This window comes from Pseudorca crassidens, chromosome 8 (assembly GCF_039906515.1).
Source record: "Pseudorca crassidens isolate mPseCra1 chromosome 8, mPseCra1.hap1, whole genome shotgun sequence".
In the NCBI taxonomy this organism is placed as follows: domain Eukaryota; kingdom Metazoa; phylum Chordata; class Mammalia; order Artiodactyla; family Delphinidae; genus Pseudorca; species Pseudorca crassidens.
The window spans coordinates 28112757-28133715 of NC_090303.1; the positions used below are offsets into that span (position 1 = coordinate 28112757).

A 20959-nucleotide genomic window follows, 5' to 3' on the forward strand; every position below is an offset into this window, starting at 1 on the left:
ACATTTTGCCAGAATAGGAAAAGAAACTATATTTGAATTTTTATTCTATAAAAACCACAATTTGTCACACTTCTGTATCTTCTAACAGAAAGAAAGAATCTGGTAAAACGGCACCAGTCTACTTACTCAATGGTATTCCCTGTTCTTTTTCAAAAGTCAAGCTTTCTCCTGAAAAGCCACAACTTCCACATCACTTTTGCCTTTGCATCAGCCTGAAATGCCCTCCTCTTCATTCTTTGTTTCCTGAAGTCCTACCTGTCCTTCAAGGCCCAGATGAGATCTGAGATCCCAGCTCTGTCAAGAAACATTCTTCAAAAATTCCAATTCAGGGCTTCCCTGGCGGCGCAGTGGTTGAGAGTCCGCCTGCCAATGCAGGGGACACGGGTTCGTGCCCCGGTCCGGCAAGATCCCACATGCCGCGGAGCGGCTGGGCCCGTGAGCCATGGCCGCTGAGCCCTGTGCGTCCAGAGCCTGTGCTCCGCAACAGGAGAGCCCACAGCAGTGAGAGGGCCACGTACCACAAAAAAAAAAAAAAAAAAAAAAATCCAATTCACACTCTTTACATTCTTCATCTTAAACATTATTTTGGTTAAAATTCCAAAATATATGTTAAGAATATTTTAAATAGGAAATACAAAGTGTAAAATATATTTTAGCATAATTTAAAATATTTTATAGTCAATAAATTCCTTTTCATCATTAAAATATTTTTATATCTTTTATGTTTTATATTCCTATATAATCTTCACTTTGCAGTGGAATTTATCGAATATATATAATCCTCCTTTGAGAATGACCAATTTCCATTTCATATATGAGGGCCAATAAATGCCCTTAGGAGGTTAACCATAAAGGGATGAAACTAACCACAGCAAATATTTTTCCATAACTGTGTCATAGAATATAAAGAGCTTCCATTTCCTTTACCAGAGTTTGTAATTTGGATACACTGGTAACTAAGTGATTTTATGAAAGAGGAAATTATAAATCACTGTTTGATGGGTTTTTTAAAAGGTAGCTTCATGTAGTAGATCTTATCCAACAAAGACGATGATCTGGAATTCATACATAGTAGAGTAGCCCCTAAAAAGTATTCTTCCACAACAAGAAAAAAATAACACCAACCTAAAATTGATTAAGTTTATGGATACCGTATTTGTGAATAAATTTGGAGTTGTCTGGGAACAGGCTATCTATGGCCCTCCTAGGGTAGAGAAAGATTCCTTTGTGCCATTGAAGTTTAGCTTTTCCCACATGTTTCTTGGGTAGAACGAGCACCCAGAAAAGACAGGTTGACCATAACACAACACAGTCACCCATATATTTAATAAGTTCTTACTATTTTCTAGATATTGTGATATGTGTTTGTGACATAGTGATGAATAAAATATTGCCCCTATTCCTAACGAGTTCATCCTAGTGAACTTAATAGATTAAGAGACAACTGGAATACAGTAAATAATTGTTGTAAAGTATGCATGGAGTGCTGTGGAGGTTAAAGGATGACTGGAAAAGCCTACCATGTCTAAATCGAGTCCTAAAAATGAGCAGACATTAAGAGTAAGCAGCACAGGAAGGGAGAATGGAGACAAAAGGAAAAGGCATTCTAGGAAGAAGCAATATACAAAGGTCCAGAGCAAGAAAAAGCTTGACAGGTGGCCAGAAAATCATGGAGCTCAGTATCACTGAAGATTGGAACTCAAAAAAGATGCAAAGCAAAAAGAAGGGGAAAAATAAACAGGGTTCACATCGCAAAAAGCCTAGTGTACCATGCCAAGAGGAGTGTTTTTTCTCTAAAACTCCATGTCTATTCTTCCATTAAATATTTACTGGGGGGAGTTGAAATGAGTAAGATTTGCATTTTTAATGATCACTCTACTTGTAGTATGAAGAGTAGACTGGATTGACAATAAGATATCAGTCAGGAGGCTACTGTAATAAAGCAGATGGACCATAAAAACATTAGTGGGACCAGGCATATAAATTGATTGAATATATAGTGTTCTTTGAACTCAATGACCACCTGACTCAACGCTATTCTTAGAGTCATTCTTCTTCTACATTCAAAATTACAAAAAAGTGTAAACAGGTCATAAACTAATACAGTGATATAGGAAAAGAGCATTTGATAAAGTTAATCCTATAACAAGAACAGAACAAGTTTGGTTAAAATGTATATATATATATATATATATACACACACACACACACACACATATATATAGGTTTTTTTAAATTTAATTTTAATGATGCTTATTTTTAACATATAAAGTCTTCTGCAGAATTATTTTTCCAGAGCTTACCATTTGACTTACAAGGAGTTAATGAAAAACATTATTCTGAAAAATCATATGCCTCGTTTTTCAAATTACAGGACATTCTACAAATACCCAGAGAGACTGGCAAATCTACAAAATGACAGCAAATTAAAGTTACAAAATTAAGCAATCACAGCTATGATGGTATTTTAATTCTGCCATTCTGTTGTGGTGACCATTCCAGATTCTTTTTAAATAAAAATTGTTAAGACATTTAAAAGTCTCCTGTTTATTTTAGCAGTGAAGGAAGACTGTTTTATTTTTTCATATTAAGGAATTTCAAAGGAACCTTTCATTTACTATAATTATACAAATTATTTTATATTTATAAAGAAAATCAGCAATTACATTTATTGGTCTACACCAACCTTGAAAGCCAAAACCATACATTTTATATATTCTAATTTAAAAATCGTCTTTTATGTGCATTACGCTTCTTCCAAATACTGACATTTTAGAAGGAGCCCACTAAATATTTTAAAATTTTAAAATACTTTAAAAGAATTTCTACAACGCATGCAACTTTCATCTCTCCTAACTAGCTAGTTTCCTAAACACAATAAATGTGCACACGGATGTTAAGAAAATTCAGTGAGAACACACAACAGCAGAAATGGTCTGCAATTAGGAATGTTTCACTCCAGAGCTCATGTCCTTGTCCAGGCAGGGCACCACATGCTGTTACTCTGCTTCTGATTCACATTCTACACTGGAGGGAGTAGGAGGGCGTTTTCCTTAACTTCAACAAATAAACCACACATGTGAAATAAAGGAAAGAGCTGGCTTAGAGTCTATGTGAAAAACCCTTGGAAAAACTGACAGTCATTTCAACATAAACCGAAAGGCTGGCATATTTGTCAAATAAGCTGCTGTCAACTCAGGTGGCTTTCATAAATAAAGTCACCAGTTAGCAGCACCACAGTTCCGTGAACAAGTCGGGGATCTCTTGAGTGTTGACTGTGGGGCTCGAGTTTAAGGGGGAAATTAACAAACAGGAACCTGATCAGAATGCTGATATCAGTCAGGACAATCATGGCATGAAGAATATTCACCCATGACCTAAGGGCATGAGAACTATCTTTAAACATTTGGAGGTCTGTTATGACTTATGACCTTATGGCATTAGAGGAAAGAACCAAGGCTAAAATGTGGGAGATACAGTAAGTCAGATTTGGGATTAGGTACGTAAACACTTTCTCCTTATCAGAACAGTCAAAAATGGAACAGACCTTCTTATCAGGCAGTAATTTCCCTTTCCATGAGAATGTACAAATTCAAATGAAAAAACATGTCTGACCACCTGTCTGGATGCCACAGATACAATTAAGTCACTGAAATTCCGACCTTCAATAAAATTCTCTGATTTGGGTAAAATTCCACAAGCTTTCCTAAACTCCAGTCTTTTTCTAATTATTGATTTTGCGGGGAAGGAACATGGAATAAGATATATAAAATGCTAAGTGCTAAATACATGTCTTAATTGAGTAAGTAGAGTTATTGGATTTTCTGCGTTCCAGCAACGATTCCTCCCTCCCTCCCTCCCTCCCTTTTCCTTCCCTCATTTTCTCACTCCCCTCCCTCTTGCTCCACTCTTGCTTTCATGTGCTCTCTTCTGCCCTTCTTTCCCTCTCTTTCTTTGCCTTTCTATCACTCTTCTACATGCGTTCAACTGTTCATTCATTTAATCCTTATCAAAGACAATCAATGACATAGGTGCTACTTATCATCCACCTCTTCCAGTCAGAGAAGGTGAAGTAACTTTTCCAAGGTCACGTGAATAAATTAGTTTCTGCTGCATTTGTTTTCTAAATGGTGCTTAAAAGTGGAAAAAATAACAATGTGCAGAATGAATCATTTTCAGCAGCCAGGTATAAAAGAGTCACATCCAGATGAGGAAAACATTTTGGAAAAACATCATTTGCCAATGCTTTAAAAGTTCAGCAGAAGGAAAGATTAGCAAATTAAACGAAATAATAAAGTTAGGAATGGACCCACCCAAAATTATTTAGATGCCAAAGTAAGCCAATCCCAGCTGTTATTCTTTACTCTGGCTGCCATCCTCAGCAAGAGCGGTACGGGGGAGTGTGGGCAACCGGCTGCAGTAGCAGCTGGGCCTATTTGTTAAGGGGAAAAAATCTTCAGTGAAGACAAAGGGAAATTTCAGTGGCTAGCAGTGTGAATGGAAACTTGGAGCCTAGCTGGGGGAGCCTCCAAGTGAAATGGAGCAGTGCTGTCAGCAACCAAATTACAGCATTGCACAAACCATTCACGGGGAGAGCGTTCCCTACACTACTGCCTTTGCTGGCAAGAGTTTTATTCCATCAAGAGCAAAACTTCCCAATGACAAATTTTGTCTATATTTTCTCATATTCCCAGTATTCTGGGCATTCAAAAATTAAGCAATATCACTGTCTGTTCTAACTACATAGTGGGTATAAATTAGCAGACTAAAAAGGACAAATGTCATTTCCAATCTAAAAAAAAATTGCTGTCACCTAGTTCACTAATATAGAAATGTAAATGCATAGTAAACATAATCACATATTCCAAAGCATAACTGCATATAATAAAATCCTAGTATTCTATTTATTTTACATCTCCTGACACCTAGATTATAATAGGCATCGAATGTGTTTCTGAGTGATTACTGCTTGATTTGAATGTAGACTGTCTCATTAGTATCAATTCTCTAATTTTATTTTTCATTTTTATTCTTGTTCAATTTTATTGAAGCCTTAGAGACTTCCAATTTTTTCTCCAGATATGAAAAACTCTTCTACAATCCTAAAATATGTCAGGCTTCAGTTTGGGAATACACATTTTGGAGCAAGTAAAAAACATTTGGCAAAAAAATCTGTCAAAAGCAGTGCCCAGTACAAAACTTTTGTCTTATTTCTGAGAATTATAACGACAAAGATACAATTATAGTCTTTTAATTATAAGTATAATTGACTTAACTGTAATATTTTTCTTCTTTCTATGGTTATCTAAATATTATTGTAAGGGAATTTTGCTTTGGGGAATTACTAGGAAGTCAAAATATATTAAGGTGTTGAAGTTTAAACATATTAACTTCCCATAACTGGTACAATATAGTAATAAAATGGATATTTTGGGGTGACTCATAATGTCCATTCCAGTATTTCAAAGTCCTGTCTTTTCTTTTCCCTCATTCTGGATGAACAAAAAAGGGAGTATTCTGTGTTCCTTTACTAATGGGAAGGTGCAATTATATGGGTAGTTGAACATGCCAACAACTAAAATTCTAACATTTGACTTTGAAAAAAATATTTTTTTCTTTTTAATTTAAATTTTAAACATGGGGTGGTATGACTATTCTAAGAATACACCATATGGTTAACTCAAGTTTATGCAGACCCTTAAAACTACCAGCAAACTCAATATTCTAGTACACATTCTAAGCAATTGTAAATATCCGTCAGATATCATTCATCTGACCTGAAATACGTATAGCATCTATGCATTGTGATAATGTCAAAGTTGAAATTTCTTTTGCATTTCCTTTTTTTTTTTACTTTGCTTTTGATAAGGAAAAATTAGCTATATCAGTTTCATCAATAATGACAGAGCTATTTCAATTTTTATTTTCCATTACTTTTCCTAATGTTTTCTTTACAAAACATATAGTTTTGCCTTGCTCAAAACAATCAAAATGATCTTATTTTCTACACATTTATTTTGACAACTGGATTTAGTCTCTAAAAATAAAATAATCAAGCACCTCCCATTTCCATATTTATTTTCTCCTTAGAGTAGTAAGGGGCAGTGACAAATGTGCACTTTCTCCTGAATTAACTTTACTTATAACATTTCTGTTTATGTCCATTAACTTCCTCTTTTATGTTGGTGTATCATATCTGATGGATTCATACGGTGCTAAAAACAAACAAACAAAAATTCAAGGATACAACATTTTAAAATATACTGTCAATTTTTATAAGGCTTATACATAATAAAATCTTAGGTAAATTTTTCATTGGTTCTTTCCCAATTAACTTGGTTTGGAAAACACCTTACATAAACTAACCATAATTATAAAACTGGTAACTATTCCTTATTCTTCTCACAATATCATTACCTACAGCTACGCTTTTCAATGATAAATTCACAAAACAAAAAGGCAGCATAGTCAAATTATTTGTAAAACAACCTTCTCACAGGGATAAACTGATAAAAACAAAAAGCATTCTTGCTTTTGGTCATTTAGGGCATTCCTTACAAACAAAGGTGTAGGATAAGTTGCTACGTTTTCAAAGCCCTCCCTTTGCTTTCTGCTTTGTCACTGACTTCATGCATTAGTTGTCTCTCTTCATCGTTCATCACTCTAGACATGAATGAAATGCTACATTGGACATTGGAAGATCACAGCAGGGGCAAATGGGAAGAAAAGGTGATTGAAATGGGACATTGATCATGTAATGGCCCAGATGAACTCAAACCACTCTCTGCAAAAGCTTCACACTATCTTTCAATAAAATATGGATATTTTCTGAAAAATTTTAAAGCCGTTCTGGATTTCTCTTCATAGCTTTTGCAACAAAACCTGAAGCCAAACTAGCGCCTAACATTTTCGAGCAGGGGCAGAAGAGAAGTATTCCCATCCTTTTTCCTGATTTCTGAATGCTCCCCCAAGCTCCAACAGCTCATTTTCTGTCATCTTTTTTAGGAATCTAGTTATATGTGGCATCAGACAAAAGAATTAAGATTGGTAATACTAATGTGAAGAGACATAATGAAATTTTTTACATTAAGTGAAATAGGTAAGGTAAATTCATTAAGTACCTTAAATTGGTTAGATTCTAAGGATTCAAACAATAAAATGCAATATACTTGCCTTCAAAACTTTCAAAATCTACTCATGAATGTGCATTAATCATATATTAGTCATACAAAGAAAATGACAATTCCTTAAAGTCATATAGAAATGAAGCCAACAACATGAGTAAAGAACATTCATGATTCTATCAGTAGTAAAGCTATGAATACAATGGAATTCAGTTAATCAGATATTCAAGGCTAACTGCATTTCTAGGAGGATACAGTGCATTATATGCAGAGGGGACGGCAGTGGAAGGATGGCAGGCATGGTGGCTGGACAGCCTAAGACACATAGACAGTTTGCTTATTGCTTCTTACCGAGTCTCCTCCTATTCATCTCCAAGGCTGAGCTCTGTTTTTTTTCATTCCCAACTCTATGTTTCCATAGCACTTTGTTCTAACTTTTAGTATGTATAAAAAACATCCTGCTTTATCATGACTTGTCTCTTTTTACAACTAGACCTTAAGCTTCTGGGAGAAAGGGTTTGGGTAGAGGCACTGTGTGTGTGTGTGTGTGTGTGTGTGTGTGTGTGTGTGTGTGTGTGTGTGTGTGTGTGTGTGTGTGTGTGTGTGTGTGTATTTTAATAAACTTATTTTAGAATAGTTTTAGATTTACAGAAAAGTTGTGAAGCTAGTATAAAAAGTTTCCATATACCCAAGCCCAGTTTCCTCTATTATTAATAGTTTACATTAGTGTGGTACATTTGTCACAGTTAATGAATCAATATTGATATATTATTATTAACGAAAACCCGTACTTTGTTCAGATTTCCTTAGTTTTTACCTAATATTCTTGTGCTGTTCCAGGATACCACCCAGGATACCACATTTCATTTAGAAAACTGTGTTTTTTATTCTAAAATTCCTAGCATGATGCTCAGTATCTAATACATTGAAGAAGGTCAACAAATAGTCACGGAATAAGTGAATGATTGAATGAATAAATATTAAAAAGATATAGAAACTTCTGTATCCCTTAAGGGAAAGGTTAGGATGTGTAACTGAGGAATGAAGTGCACCTAACTTCATTAGTCCAAGAAAACTTTCTTTTGAGAGATAAACGACACCTGGAATCTTACAAAATGCTTTCCCACAATCCATCAACATTAAATGTTTTCTTATCTGAACTCAATGATAGCACCATGTGTCACAATTTACACCAAGAATAATCATTAAAAACAAATTTAATTTATATGTTAAATTATTATCAATAACTATATATACTATATCTTATGTAATAGAAAAAATAATAGGTAGAGAATGGTATAATAGTTAGATATTTATGAATTTAAATATATGTATGAAGACCAAGGCTGTAATTTAAATAAATGACACCTTAGCCTGGGTAATGGATCTGAAGGGAGGAAAAAAAATGAAAACATTAATATGAAAGTGAGGCTCCTTTGTAGCATCATCCCAAACACTTAGCCCAGTGTCTCTCATGCTCGAATGTGCATTGAGAATCCCCTGCAGGGCTTGTTAAAACACAGATTCCTGGGCTTCCCTGGTGGTGCAGTGGTTGAGAGTCTGCCTGCTGATGCAGGGGACACGGGTTCGTGCCCCGGTCTGGGAAGATCCCACATGCCGTGGAGCGGCTGGGCCCGTGAGCCATGGCCGCTGAGCCTGCGCGTCCGGAGCCTGTGCTCCGCAACGGGAGAGGCCACAACAGTGAGAGGCCCGTATAACGCAAAAAACAAACAACCAACCAAAAAAAAACACACAGATTCCTGAGCCCCAGAATCACTGACTCAGTAAGCCTAACTCAGTAGCTCACAGGGGATGCTGATGCTGCCAGGACACTTTGTACAGCACTGGCTTAATCCCAGCTCAGTCTCCTCTCTGCCCCTACTCTGGACGAAGAGCAGAAGAAAATCACAAGTAGCATCATCTCCTCTGCAGTGAAATTCAACTAAGGCTCTCTTGGGTTAATTATTCAGCATTAGCTCTAGCTCTTAAAGAAATAAGTCTTTATTTTGTCATTTCGACCATAACATGGAAGCCAAAAACAACAAGAAAAAGTTTTCTTCTTTTTTTTGTCTTTTGTTTTTTTCAGTAGATACTAAACACCCAGACTTTAGGAATGATCTGATTAAGTCACTTTATTCTGTCCACAAGGGTCTCACCAAAAAACTACTCCTTGCCCTCAAGGATCCTAAAATATAGTTAAAGACAAGTACATAACTTAGAGAATATTATAAGCCATTATTATACAATATTCTACATCTCCACGGTATATTTCAATTTTCTACAACAATCACGAGATAGAAATTAGTCTCTGTGCACCTATGAGGAAAGTAAGCCTCAGAAGTTCAATGATTTAGCAAGAATAATAGACATCAAATAGGATAAGCTGTAGGTTCAAATCTAGGATTTTTAAACTGTGAATCCATACATACTTTCCACTAGAACATGCTGTCTCCTAATAAAATGTTCAAAGTGTTCTGGAGAAACTAGACACACTGGGAGGTCTGGTGAGGAGAAGAAAGGAGTCCTACACTTCTAGAATTGGAAACCATCTCCGAAATCACATGGACCATAATACATTTTTGACTCAGGATTAGGAAAAAAGTAATCAGCAGGAGTGAATAGCTATGTGCAAGGCTGTCAGCACATTTCCTCTTCAGCTTTTGTTCCACCGTGTATCCCGAGCTTTGAATTTAAAGCTCTCCTCGGTTCCCATCATTTCCTGAGAGGAAACTGGTCAGGAGGCAAAAGGTCACTGTCCCCAGCTGACCTTATTTTCTCCCTTTTTTATTCCCATTTTCATTGCTGTTGTTCTTTTCTGGTTCTGGAGTTAGTCCAGCCACCTAAAATCACCACTGAGACGTACCCTTAGGGATGCTACTCTTCTGCTCTATCCTGTAAACAAAACCCCCTGTCTATTCTGGTTTCAACGAGTTAAAAATCATAACTCAGAGAACACAAAGCAAAACTACATGGAAATAGACAGGTTTATATAAATAATATTCTTACACTTAACGCAAGTTTAGCCACAAAGGGGACAGGCTGGCAGGCCCTGCTCTGTCCTGCTCAGGACCCTAATTCTCCCTTCCCAGTCCCCACAGTGCCACGGTGCTGGGAACAGCAGCCTCCCACTGGAAACTCAGGCTAGACAAACAGGACAAGCTGTCCAAGTGGCTAGTAAGCTATTAATTTAATATTTCATTATTTCCTAAGTCATGAATTTCAACCAAGTTTGAATGCCTAATGAACGCAGTTAAACTTCTTTTAAATTCAAAAGTCATGTCTTCTGTTCATTGAATGAGACAACAAAAGAAATACTCAGGTAAACTGAGGACCAATAAATAGACAGCACTCACTTAAAATGTTTTAATTTCATTTTTGGCTTAAGGTAGGGAAGAAATCAAAATATCTCTTTGGAAGGAAGCAAGGTGGAGACAAAAAGCGGTGGGGGCTTCCCTGGTGGTGCAGTGGTTGAGAGTCTGCCTGCCGATGCAGGGGACGCGGGTTTGCGCCCAGTCCGGGAAGATCCCACATGCCGCCGAGCGGCTGGGCCCGTGAGCCACAACTACTGAGCCTGCGTGTCTGGAGCCTGTGCTCCACAATGGGAGAGGCCACAACAGTGAGAGGCCTGCGTACCGCCAAGAAAAAAAAAAAAAAAAAAAGAGGTGGGGTGGTGGTGACACAACACGGAGGAGAAGTTAAAGAAAGAAGTGAGAAGAGAAGAAAAGGAAGGCGTTGTAGTGATCATCCAGGAATGACGAGAGCATCAACAAGTAGTTTTTGTTTGTTTGTTTTGAGGTACGCGGGCCTCTCACTGCTGTGGCCTCTGTTGCAGAGCACAGGCTCCGGACGCGCAGGCTCAGCGGCCATGGCTCACGGGCCCAGCCGCTCCGCGGCATGTGGGATCTTCCCGGACTGGGGCATAAGCCCGTGTCCCCTGCATAGGCAGGCGGACTCTCAACCACTGCGCCACCAGGGAAGCCCACCAAGTAGTTTTTTTGTTTTTTTCAAAAGAAGACTGATTATAGATGAGAGAATATGGCTGACCTGTCAGGAGGGTGTCTGGAGACCCCAGCTGCTTCACACAATGCAACGCTTGAGGGGAAGGAAGGTGAATAGGCAGAGAAAGCCCCAGCCTTCCTCTTCATGTATGTTTTACCAAAGGAGCCATAAATAGTTGTTCATGATTCCTTGGTTTCCTTGGTACTCCTCACCCCACCCCTGGAATCAGACATTTCTTTAAAAAACACTGCTCTAAATCATTCTGTTTTATTCATATACCCAGTCAACGAGCATTGATTGAACACCTACTAAGGGTAAGGAACCATGCTCTGCAGCAGATACCCTACCTGTGTGTGGGTCCAGGGGAAGGCAGAACGGAAAGCTTTCTCTCAAAGCAAACAATGCATGTTGGGCTGACTGCTTACAGGACACTGTCTGGTTGAACTTTTGACAGTGTGATCTGGTCTTAGTAATATCTGTTCTATTGTGCCTTACAAAGCCAGGCCTACAATTACCTTTGTTAGTAACTTTTGTTTATTTCATGGCTTTGGTCTCTTGTCTCCAAGGTGCCATCAGATGAAGTTCCAACTTTCCTTAAATTATCAACAAAATAATCTTACAGTAACTTACAAGCATGAGAGATACCAATATCCCTAGTTACTTCTAGTCATCTACTCCAATAAGAGCTGGATTTCATTTTTTAAAAATCTTTGCTTTCAAGTAAAAAACTGATGACTAAAGATTTTCCCTTATTGTAAGTTGTTAAGTTAATAATTAACTCATGATTGTTTTTAGAATAAAAAAGGGAACCAGAGTAGGCTAATTCTCCCTGAACCTCTTCTGATGCATTGAGTAATTTATGAAAAGCTTCCTAAGGCTAAAGTATTTACCACACTAATTCGCATTATCTCGTGTAATTCTTTCAGGGTGTTGCAAGTTATATATTATCCCACTTTAAAGATGGGAAAATTCATACTCAGAAAATAAGGAACTTGCTCATGTCATACAGCCGGAAGCAACATTTAGATTAGGAAGGCCTCAACCAAAGTCTAGAGCTTTTAGGCTATTGATAGTAGAATGTGAGAGTGTTTTGTAAAACCTGGGCCTAAACTACTTTTCTACATGTACTGTGCCAAGGCTATGAGCTAAGTCCTTGAGCAGAAAGCAGTGATGACTAAAGTCAGAAGGAGAAGTATATTTCTAAGCCCCAGAAATCAGGCAAGTCATGAATTTCTCTTTTCCTTTTCTACACTAGTTATAGAGTCAAGGTTACCAGGACAATGGGGCCTTATGGTGGGAATATCCTGAACTAGGTATTAGACCCAAGGCAGGCTGAAAACTTCTTGAGTAATCAATTGCTTTGGCCACCACCAGGGCAACAGGAAATCAAGTTGTCAATTCCACAGACATTTCTGTTCTTGAAATCATCACATTCTTTGACAGAAAATGCTCTCCAATATCAGAGATTGTAACACTTGGTTCAAATGGGGTATTAACATATCCTTTTCCTTCATAGTTCAGAAAATACAGCTGATAAAATATCTAGTCTTGTCATTATCATCCTTATCATGAGTACAAAGCATAATGCTTGCTTAAGCCCAAGAATTAACTAATGACATTGATAGTTTCCCTTACGCTTCGAATGTTATTTAAAACCATACCGTGAAAAAATTCTTTATTAAAATAATCATCATCCTTTGTACGATGTATATAATATTCCAAAGTGTCAGATGTTGTACTAAAGACTACTAACAGCAACTGGCCCTGTCTATTGAAACAAAGAGAATAACTGAAATCTTTACTTTGCACCTTTTGGGAAAATGCTGTAAGCAGTATAATTTCAGTTTTGTTTTCTTTTAAATTCTCTGAGACTGAACTTACCAGAACACTTAAATACCACAGTGGCTATGTATGAAGGGGCATGCATGCACGCAAAGTGCCATTTCTGGATTCCTGCAGACTGAATTCCTCTACTAAACCACAGAGGAGTCTTAGACACAAGATAAAGGAGTACATATTTGCATGCTCTCCCACTCAGAACTCCCCAGGATGATTCCAGTAGATATCTTTGATGAAAGAAAACTGACTCAGCAGATTGTTAACAATAATTTTCACCAGCAATGACCAATCTGATGTTTGGTGCTTTATAATGTGGTCGTAGAACTGGGGCCACCAAGTGATCTCATACCAGACAGAAAGATAGGCGGTCTCTATGAAATACCCTCGTTAAATGACAAATCTGACATGGACAGCATAATAATATAGCAACATAATTTTTTACAAGAATATTCCATTGTGGGAGATCAGCTCGGTGCTTTGTGACCACCTGGAGGGGTGGGATAGGGAGGGTGGGAGGGAGGGAGACGCAAGAGGGAAGAGATATGGGAACATATGTATATGTATAACTGATTCACTTTGTTATAAAGCAGAAACTAACACACGATTGTAAAGCAATTATACTCCAATAAAGATGTAAAAAAAAAAAAAAAGAATATTTCATTGTGACACCATGACTGTTGCATGTATTTTTTAGTCAAGAACAAGTACTGGTTCTATATTATGGATAGAACACAGTCTTCACAAAACTTTTAAGAAATGATTTTATGTGACTAAATTATTTTTTGGTCCAAAATTGGCCCAGTTCATTTATTGCTTTTCCTAACTCTGACCTTCCCTCACCCTATTTCTATACTAAAGATAACCGTGTTCTCACTGTCATACTCAACGTACAGATAAGAACCAAATAATTCAGGCTTCCCTGGTGGTGCAGTGGTTAAGAATCCGCCTGCCAATGCAGGAGACACAGGCTCGAGCCCTGGTCCGGGAAGATCCCACATGCCACGGAGCAACTAAGCCCATGCGCCACAACTACTGAGCCTGCGAGCCACAATTACTGAGCCCATGTGCCACAACTACTGAAGCCCACGCACCTAGAGCCCGCGCTCCCAACAAGAGAAGCTGCCACAATAAGAAGCCTGTGCACCACAACGAAGAGAAGTCCCCGCTCGCCACAGCTAGAGAAAGCCTCCGCTTGCCGCAACCAGAGAAAAGCCCATGTGCAGAAATGAAGACCCAATGCAGCCAAAAATAAAATAAATAAAATAAATTTATTTTAAAAAAAACAAAACAACCAAATAATTCATAGAACCATTCAGAAACTTTTGTGTCTCCAGATGCATTTCTGTGATGCACGAGCAGTATTTCTATGTAGCAGATATAAAAATACAAAAAATAGTGTTATCTAAAATCCTTACATAGACTTCCTCTATAAAAAGTATATTCTGTGTAAACTAAACTCCACAAAACATATTGTAATTCCTTTCATGTTACCCAGTGGCTTTTTATTTTTTTTAAATATAAACTGTTTCTTAATAAATCCACCACTTAATTCTCACTGACTCCCCCTCATGGAGATCTGGGCAGTAAGGTTTGTGTTTACCCCTGGGTCCCATCTAACTACTTTCTTTATGAATCATGCCTTATGACCAGTTTTTATTTATTAACCACACAGGGATGTGTGACTAATGTCACTATTGATAATACCTAGTTACTGGCTGAGAAACCCAAGCTATGAGCTGGTTCACGAAAAACTGGCTCAGTCACTGCCTTCATAACATTGGCCCTGGATAGAAAATAAATACCACAGCCTCCAGGATGATCATTCAAAACTTATTTATCACTGCGCTCTTCTAGAATTCTATCTCAAGTTTTTTACTGTAAACTGAAAAAAATTCTAAAATGTGTGGTGAAAAGTATGTGTAATAAACAGATATATGCACACTTGTACTGCAAAAATATTGGCCATGAATCTTGGAAAATGCGCAGATGATGTAATTATCTTCTAAGTTATTATAACTAGAGGTCAAAGGTATGGAAATGGGATTTGGAGTGAATGCAATCAGGATAAATCACACGTTTTATGCAAATTAGGACCAAGTTTTGCTGTCATCTATACTAGCATCATTCTAGGACTTATTGATATCCAAACTCAAGCCATTTCCCAAGAGTTTATGTCTTTAGGACATGATTCCTTCTAACCTTCTCATTTTCTATCAGTCTTCAGGGAACATTAATAAGATCATTTTTAGGTTATAAAGTGCTTTTACAGTATTATTGTTCCATTTTGATCCTCTCAAAAACCCAGTGAGATATACAGGGAAAATATCAGTACTACCCCTATTTTCAAATTAAGGAAACTGAGGCACAGATAATTACCATTAGTATAAGTGGAAGAATCAGAGCTGGAGTACAGACCTCTGACTTCAAATGTGAGCTCTCTGAACTATGACAAATCTGTATTTAATTGGTTATAATATTCAAATACAGATAGACTAATTAACACTCGCTAGCCCACGTTCTATATGTATGGATATGTATTCAAAGCTCAAATCTACATTTATAATATCAACATATTTTAGCAATGATCTTCTGCCTTATTCATTCCTTTATTTAGCTATCTTTTCATCAAACATCCTGAGAGAACATCCTCTGCTTATCAGCAGGCATTCTCCTTGGCTTCTGCAATTGTGAAGTTCCTCATTGGGTCTTTGAACACCTACCCTATCTGGAACCTCCCTCGATTGAATTTCTGGGGCTTTCCACGTGCATTGGGATTCCTTCTTTGACATGGGCTTTCCTCATTTGTGTTTTTCTTCTTTGAGCTCCATTATCAAGAAGGCTATTTTTGCCTTCCCTGTAACCCCATTAATGCAGGATGGATGAAAGATAAGGAGAGAACAGACATCAACGAAGGGAAGTGGCTGAATCCACCAGGACACTTCTCCCTCTATTCTCTCTTTCCTTCATTTCTGTCATGAGGAGCATAGCTATTTTTCAAAGAAATCCTTGTAGTAGAATATTATAAATTTGTATGAATTATACCCAAACTACCCTCTTTAGGGTATTGGCTATAAATTCTTAACTGTTCATAAATTTTAACATTCTTGTCTGATATAGTTAATCTGGACTCAAATCTTGACTGAAAATTCTTATAGGGCAGGGCAGAATCTTGCCATTTTTATCTTTGTATGTTTTTATTTGTTAACCCAATTTATCTTGTACCTATAAAATGCATTGAAAGATATGCATTGCCTCAACAAGAGCAAATATTTCATCTTTTTAGCTACAAGGCCTGCCTGAAGTTAGCATATTTGCTTAATATTCGGGTGGAGTGGATATTCAGTAAGAAGAGGTAGGAATTCAATATTATCCCACTGTGGGTGGAGAGTAGCGGGGAGGAAGCTCGAAGATGCTCCGTATCTGATCCCAACTTTCTACCTTTTTTCTCTCCCTCTCTGCCTTTTCTCCCTTTGGGTCCTAATGGTCTTCTCCTCTCAAGCTGTGTTTAAGAACAAGGCTCCCCTGGTGGCGCAGTGGTTGGGGGTCCGCCTGCCGATGCAGGGAACACGGGTTCGTGCCCTGGTCTGGGAAGATCCCACATGCTGCGGAGCGGCTGGGCCCGTGAACCATGGCCGCTGAGCCTGCGCGTCCGGAGCCTGTGCTCCGCAACGGGAGAGGCCGCAACGATGAGAGGCCTGCGTACCGCAAAAAAAAAGAAAAAGAAAAAGAAAAAAGAACATGCCACTTCCAGAGGTAGAGAAGGAGGGAGGAGAGAGAAAAAGGGCCATTCCTGGGCTTTTTTTTTTTTTTTTTCTGAACATATTTTTATATAATCTAACTCAAGCTTTGTAAACATATGACACTGAAACTTTCTCCTCCTCTTTGGGAAGTGACACGAGGTTTGTGTTCTCCAACACCATCTTGATAATGGAAGATATAAGAAAGATGCTTGTCCTCCAATATGGCATGGACCACTGCTATGAAATGAATCCCTGGATGAATCCAGCAGGCTACCTCCAGGGAGCCTACCAGCTTTCTCCACTGGGGGTCAGGCAGCAGTGCAGAGGTGCTAGATTACTTATAAGTAGTGGCTCTTATTTTTAAGGACCATGCACTCATTTATAATACTAATCACCTAATTTACTTGCTACTAAAATTGTACCATTTTGGATATCATTTAAGATAGCAGAAGAGTATACTCTAAAATATTCTGCTCCCAGTTTTCAGACACCACTAAAATGTCCACTGAGTCTCGAGTGTAGAGAGGTGAATGTGCTGTTCATACTGTATCAAAGGGATGGAATATCCCTGCTCAGGCAGTCCTGTGCTTCTCTTCCACGGAGTCACCTGCGGTGCAGGAGGCATTGTTGCTTCAGGTTGCATCTCCGCTGTGCTCTCTTAGCTGACTTTGCTAACTAAACTGCACAAGTGGGAACATTCTATTTTCAGGTAACTCTATACTGTCTGCATAAGAGCACAATATTGCACATTTTCAGCTAGTGCCCTTAAATCAAAAGGTTAAGAAAAGCCAAAAGGAAATCTTACATGAGTTTTCTGCCTAGTGTACCCATAGCTTCTAGCAGTGGTCCTCCCACACCACTTAACAGGACTCATAAAATCAATTACAGTTATTCCTTTGACTAAGAGAGATGTGGTGGAGATAAGGCTGATGGTAACATTATACATTAGAGTTTTGGTATGCACTGACTAAATTAGAAGCTCTCCAATGAAATATTAAAATGAGGTATCTTTGGACACATACTGATATTGAGCTATCAAAAAACAAGTATCCTAGTAATGAGGTATAAAAGATTGATACCACGCATAGCAGAATGGCAGCTTGCCCAAACTGGCAGCTTATCCGCTTGTCTACATAAGAAAAAGAATCCATTATTATGGGTTTTTTTCTGACATCCTTATGTGTCCATATTCCATCACATCAAATTTTTACATTTAGATATATTTGATCTTAACTTCTTAGGAATATGTATTTTGATACACACCATGATACATCTTCCCAAATCAAATGAATTATACTAATTCTAGGCACTATATTTTAAATACTTCACAAATTCAGTGTCAATGTGTTTCTTAAATTTATGTTATCTACTGGGGAGTACTATAGGAAATCTATTTAAACTAAGAAAATACCCATAGATTATAACTGTTCTAAAAATGAGAAACTTCTATAGCCCAATCTACTGATGATTGTCAATTAAAAAAAAAAACAACTGTGTCATAAATTTGAGCCCTCCCTTTTTGAGTACAGATTACACTCATATTTTTAAAATACAGACTTCCTTCTACAGTGGGGACAATTTAAAAGCTTACACAATGGAAAAATGTTTTTTATGTAATTCTCACTATTCCATCTATTATCTGTCTCAGTGGTTAATAATAATAAATACTTCTTTCCTGAAAATCTATTCCAAGTTACTTTTAAGTCAGCAAAGTCACTTTCTTAGAGTGTGGGTTTTGTTTGTTGTTTGTTTACAGGAAGAGTCGTCAAACCCATTCATGACTGGCTTTACTGATGCAAAAGCTATCTTTTAATCATTTATGACTAAATGCTGCTTTACAAGACAGAGCTGCAGAATAAAATATTTAAGCACTCTCTGATAGATGGACCTTCAGTTAAGCACTATGAATTTACATTAAAAAGAATAGATGCTAGTAAATAGTATCTAACACTTTAATCAGTACAAATCAGTTCACAAGGATTGCTAATATTTTTTTTTGCCACACATTAAAAAAATTTCCAATAATCAATTCAACTAGAAAGCTCATTTATAACAGTTGTTAGTCATTTTAATTACACGGTGATGACTTTGTTATCATGGGCAAGGAATCACTTTGCTTCTCAGGAGTGTTCTTTTTTCCTCCTCTCATCCCCATTATGGACAATACAAAACAGAAAACCAATTGCACCTCTATTTCTACGGTCCTTCCCCGACGTACTTGCTTCCCAAAATGCATAAATTGGTATTTAAATACCCTTTGCTAACTTGGTGGGTTCAGCCCCTCAAGGCTCTTTACTACCTGCTTCCTACCCTCTTCTGTTATGTCTGCTAGTGAGTGAACTTATTAACAAAACCTAATATTTACAAGACAAAAATAACATCTCCAAAGTTAGGCTGTGATTTTATACAATTTTCAGCTGTGGTTAAGTATGACCTATTCATTAGAGGTACTTAGAAGCTTGGGTCAGTGTTGCAATCATTATTTTCAGGTGTATGTTAAGGGTCTGGGAAGACCAAAGATCAATGTTAAATAAATGACTTTAATTTTTTTCTCATTTTTTTTTAACAAAAGGATCTGAAAAGGTGACCTACCTTTATGTGACAGGCGTAAGCGGGGGTGCGGGGTGTCAGCTGTGTGACCTCCCGTCCAGAGCTCCAGCAAGTAGCCCCACAGGAGCCAGGTGATGAGGTACCCGGCAGATGCCATGCTGCCAGCCTGCCGCCAGCGATCCTCACTTTCAGGCGGCGTGAGTTTTACTTAGGACTCCCCTCCAGGGGCAGCGTGCGAGAGAGGCTTTGTCAGAAATCGAACGCGTTGTCATCAGAAAGCACAGTTCCAAAGTGCCATTTGTCAGGCTGTATTTGGATAAGTAAAACCTGCCTTTCCCCAGGACAGTTGTTTATAAGCCGGGAGCAAGAGGACATTCCAAGGAGTGAGTCTTCAGAGCCATGTCCTGTCTAGAGCTCTCTTCAGTCACTATGCCGGTGGATTCAGGAAGAAACTGTATATTTTTTTTCTTAGTCACTTCTGCAAGCGGTTCATTCAGAAAAAACAACCACACCAGCACACCCACTGCCTTCCCCCGTGGAGCTCCTGTTCTCTTCTGGCTCGTTCTAGCCTCTCAGAAGTCAGCCTCTTGCGCTGACTTGCCAAACAGCTAGTTTTAATTCACCTTTCACCTTGCTAATTAAAAACAAGAAGTGCCATTCCCTCTAGGAGTTGCAGGATCCACCCAGCAGGGATGCCGCTCTGTCAGCGAGCTGTGTTTTCGGGGAAAGTTCAGGCAGGGTTGAGCCGCGTACTTGCTGTTTCTAGGAAGTGTTTCTGGTCCACGTGCCCTCGCCCCACCCTCCCTCCCAGTATTGTCGGCCCCGCGTCACTCAGCGACAGTAGAGAAGTTCGCATTTTGATGGGAAAGGGGAATCAGGAGGGAGAATGATACATCATAGGCTGCTTACTTAAGAATAAGTATAACAAGAGGACGGAGTGTCAGGAAGGGCTTTTAAATGTTCACTCATCAAGATTAACCCTTGAATAAATACAGATTCGTTTTAACCAATCTATTTGTCACCATCCAGTACCCAAACTGATTTTTTGGTGTTTCCACTGAAATTGTATTTTTTTTCACATTTTTGGCTTTTTCTATTGATTACATCTTAGAAATGTTATTTTCAACTTTTGTAAGGAAAGCCTTTTTAAGAACCTGAAAAACTGTCACCTGTGATTGTTTCATAGATATGTTAAAACTAACAAATTATTTTGCAGAGGCAAATTCTTCAAATCAATTAAAAGCAAGTTCTTTTTTATAAGCAAGTCATAAATTTCATCTCAAATTTTGGAATAATTAACTTTTAAAGGTGATTTTTCTCTTATATAAGATAACTATGGTAAACTTGAGATTCTGTATGGGACAGATCTCAGTAGACATTAGAAAACTCAGGATGTAAAATACCTTGGCAGTCAACTGCTATGCACTTTCAGAGTTTATTTTCCAAGACACTATGTTTGTGTAAATAAGCTTAACACAATAGGTCAACTTTACAATCTACTTTCAATCAGTCTCAAAAACTAAACCAAACACTCTGTGGCTGTTGGCATGGAAATGAATGGTATTATTTTAAGGTACCAATAAACGTGAATGGATATTTGATTTGATAGCTGAAAGTTAAATGGTCAACAAACGATTTCAACTCTAACTTTTTCTCATTCTGCATTTTACATGGTAATGATTAAGGATACCTCTTGAGAATTAGGTT

At 37.9% G+C, this 20959-nt stretch overlaps 1 protein-coding gene across 1 annotated transcript in view; it reads right to left on the bottom strand.

The window, feature by feature from the left end:
• Positions 1 to 20022, bottom strand: part of SEMA3E (semaphorin 3E) — a 266959-nt gene extending 246937 nt beyond the window's left edge. The window contains exon 1 of the mRNA XM_067746088.1: positions 19295 to 20022. Coding sequence (XP_067602189.1) covers positions 19295 to 19409 — 115 coding nt within the window. The 5' untranslated portion in view covers positions 19410 to 20022. The remainder of the gene's footprint in view (positions 1 to 19294) is intronic.
• Positions 20023 to 20959: the final 937 nt, after the last annotated feature.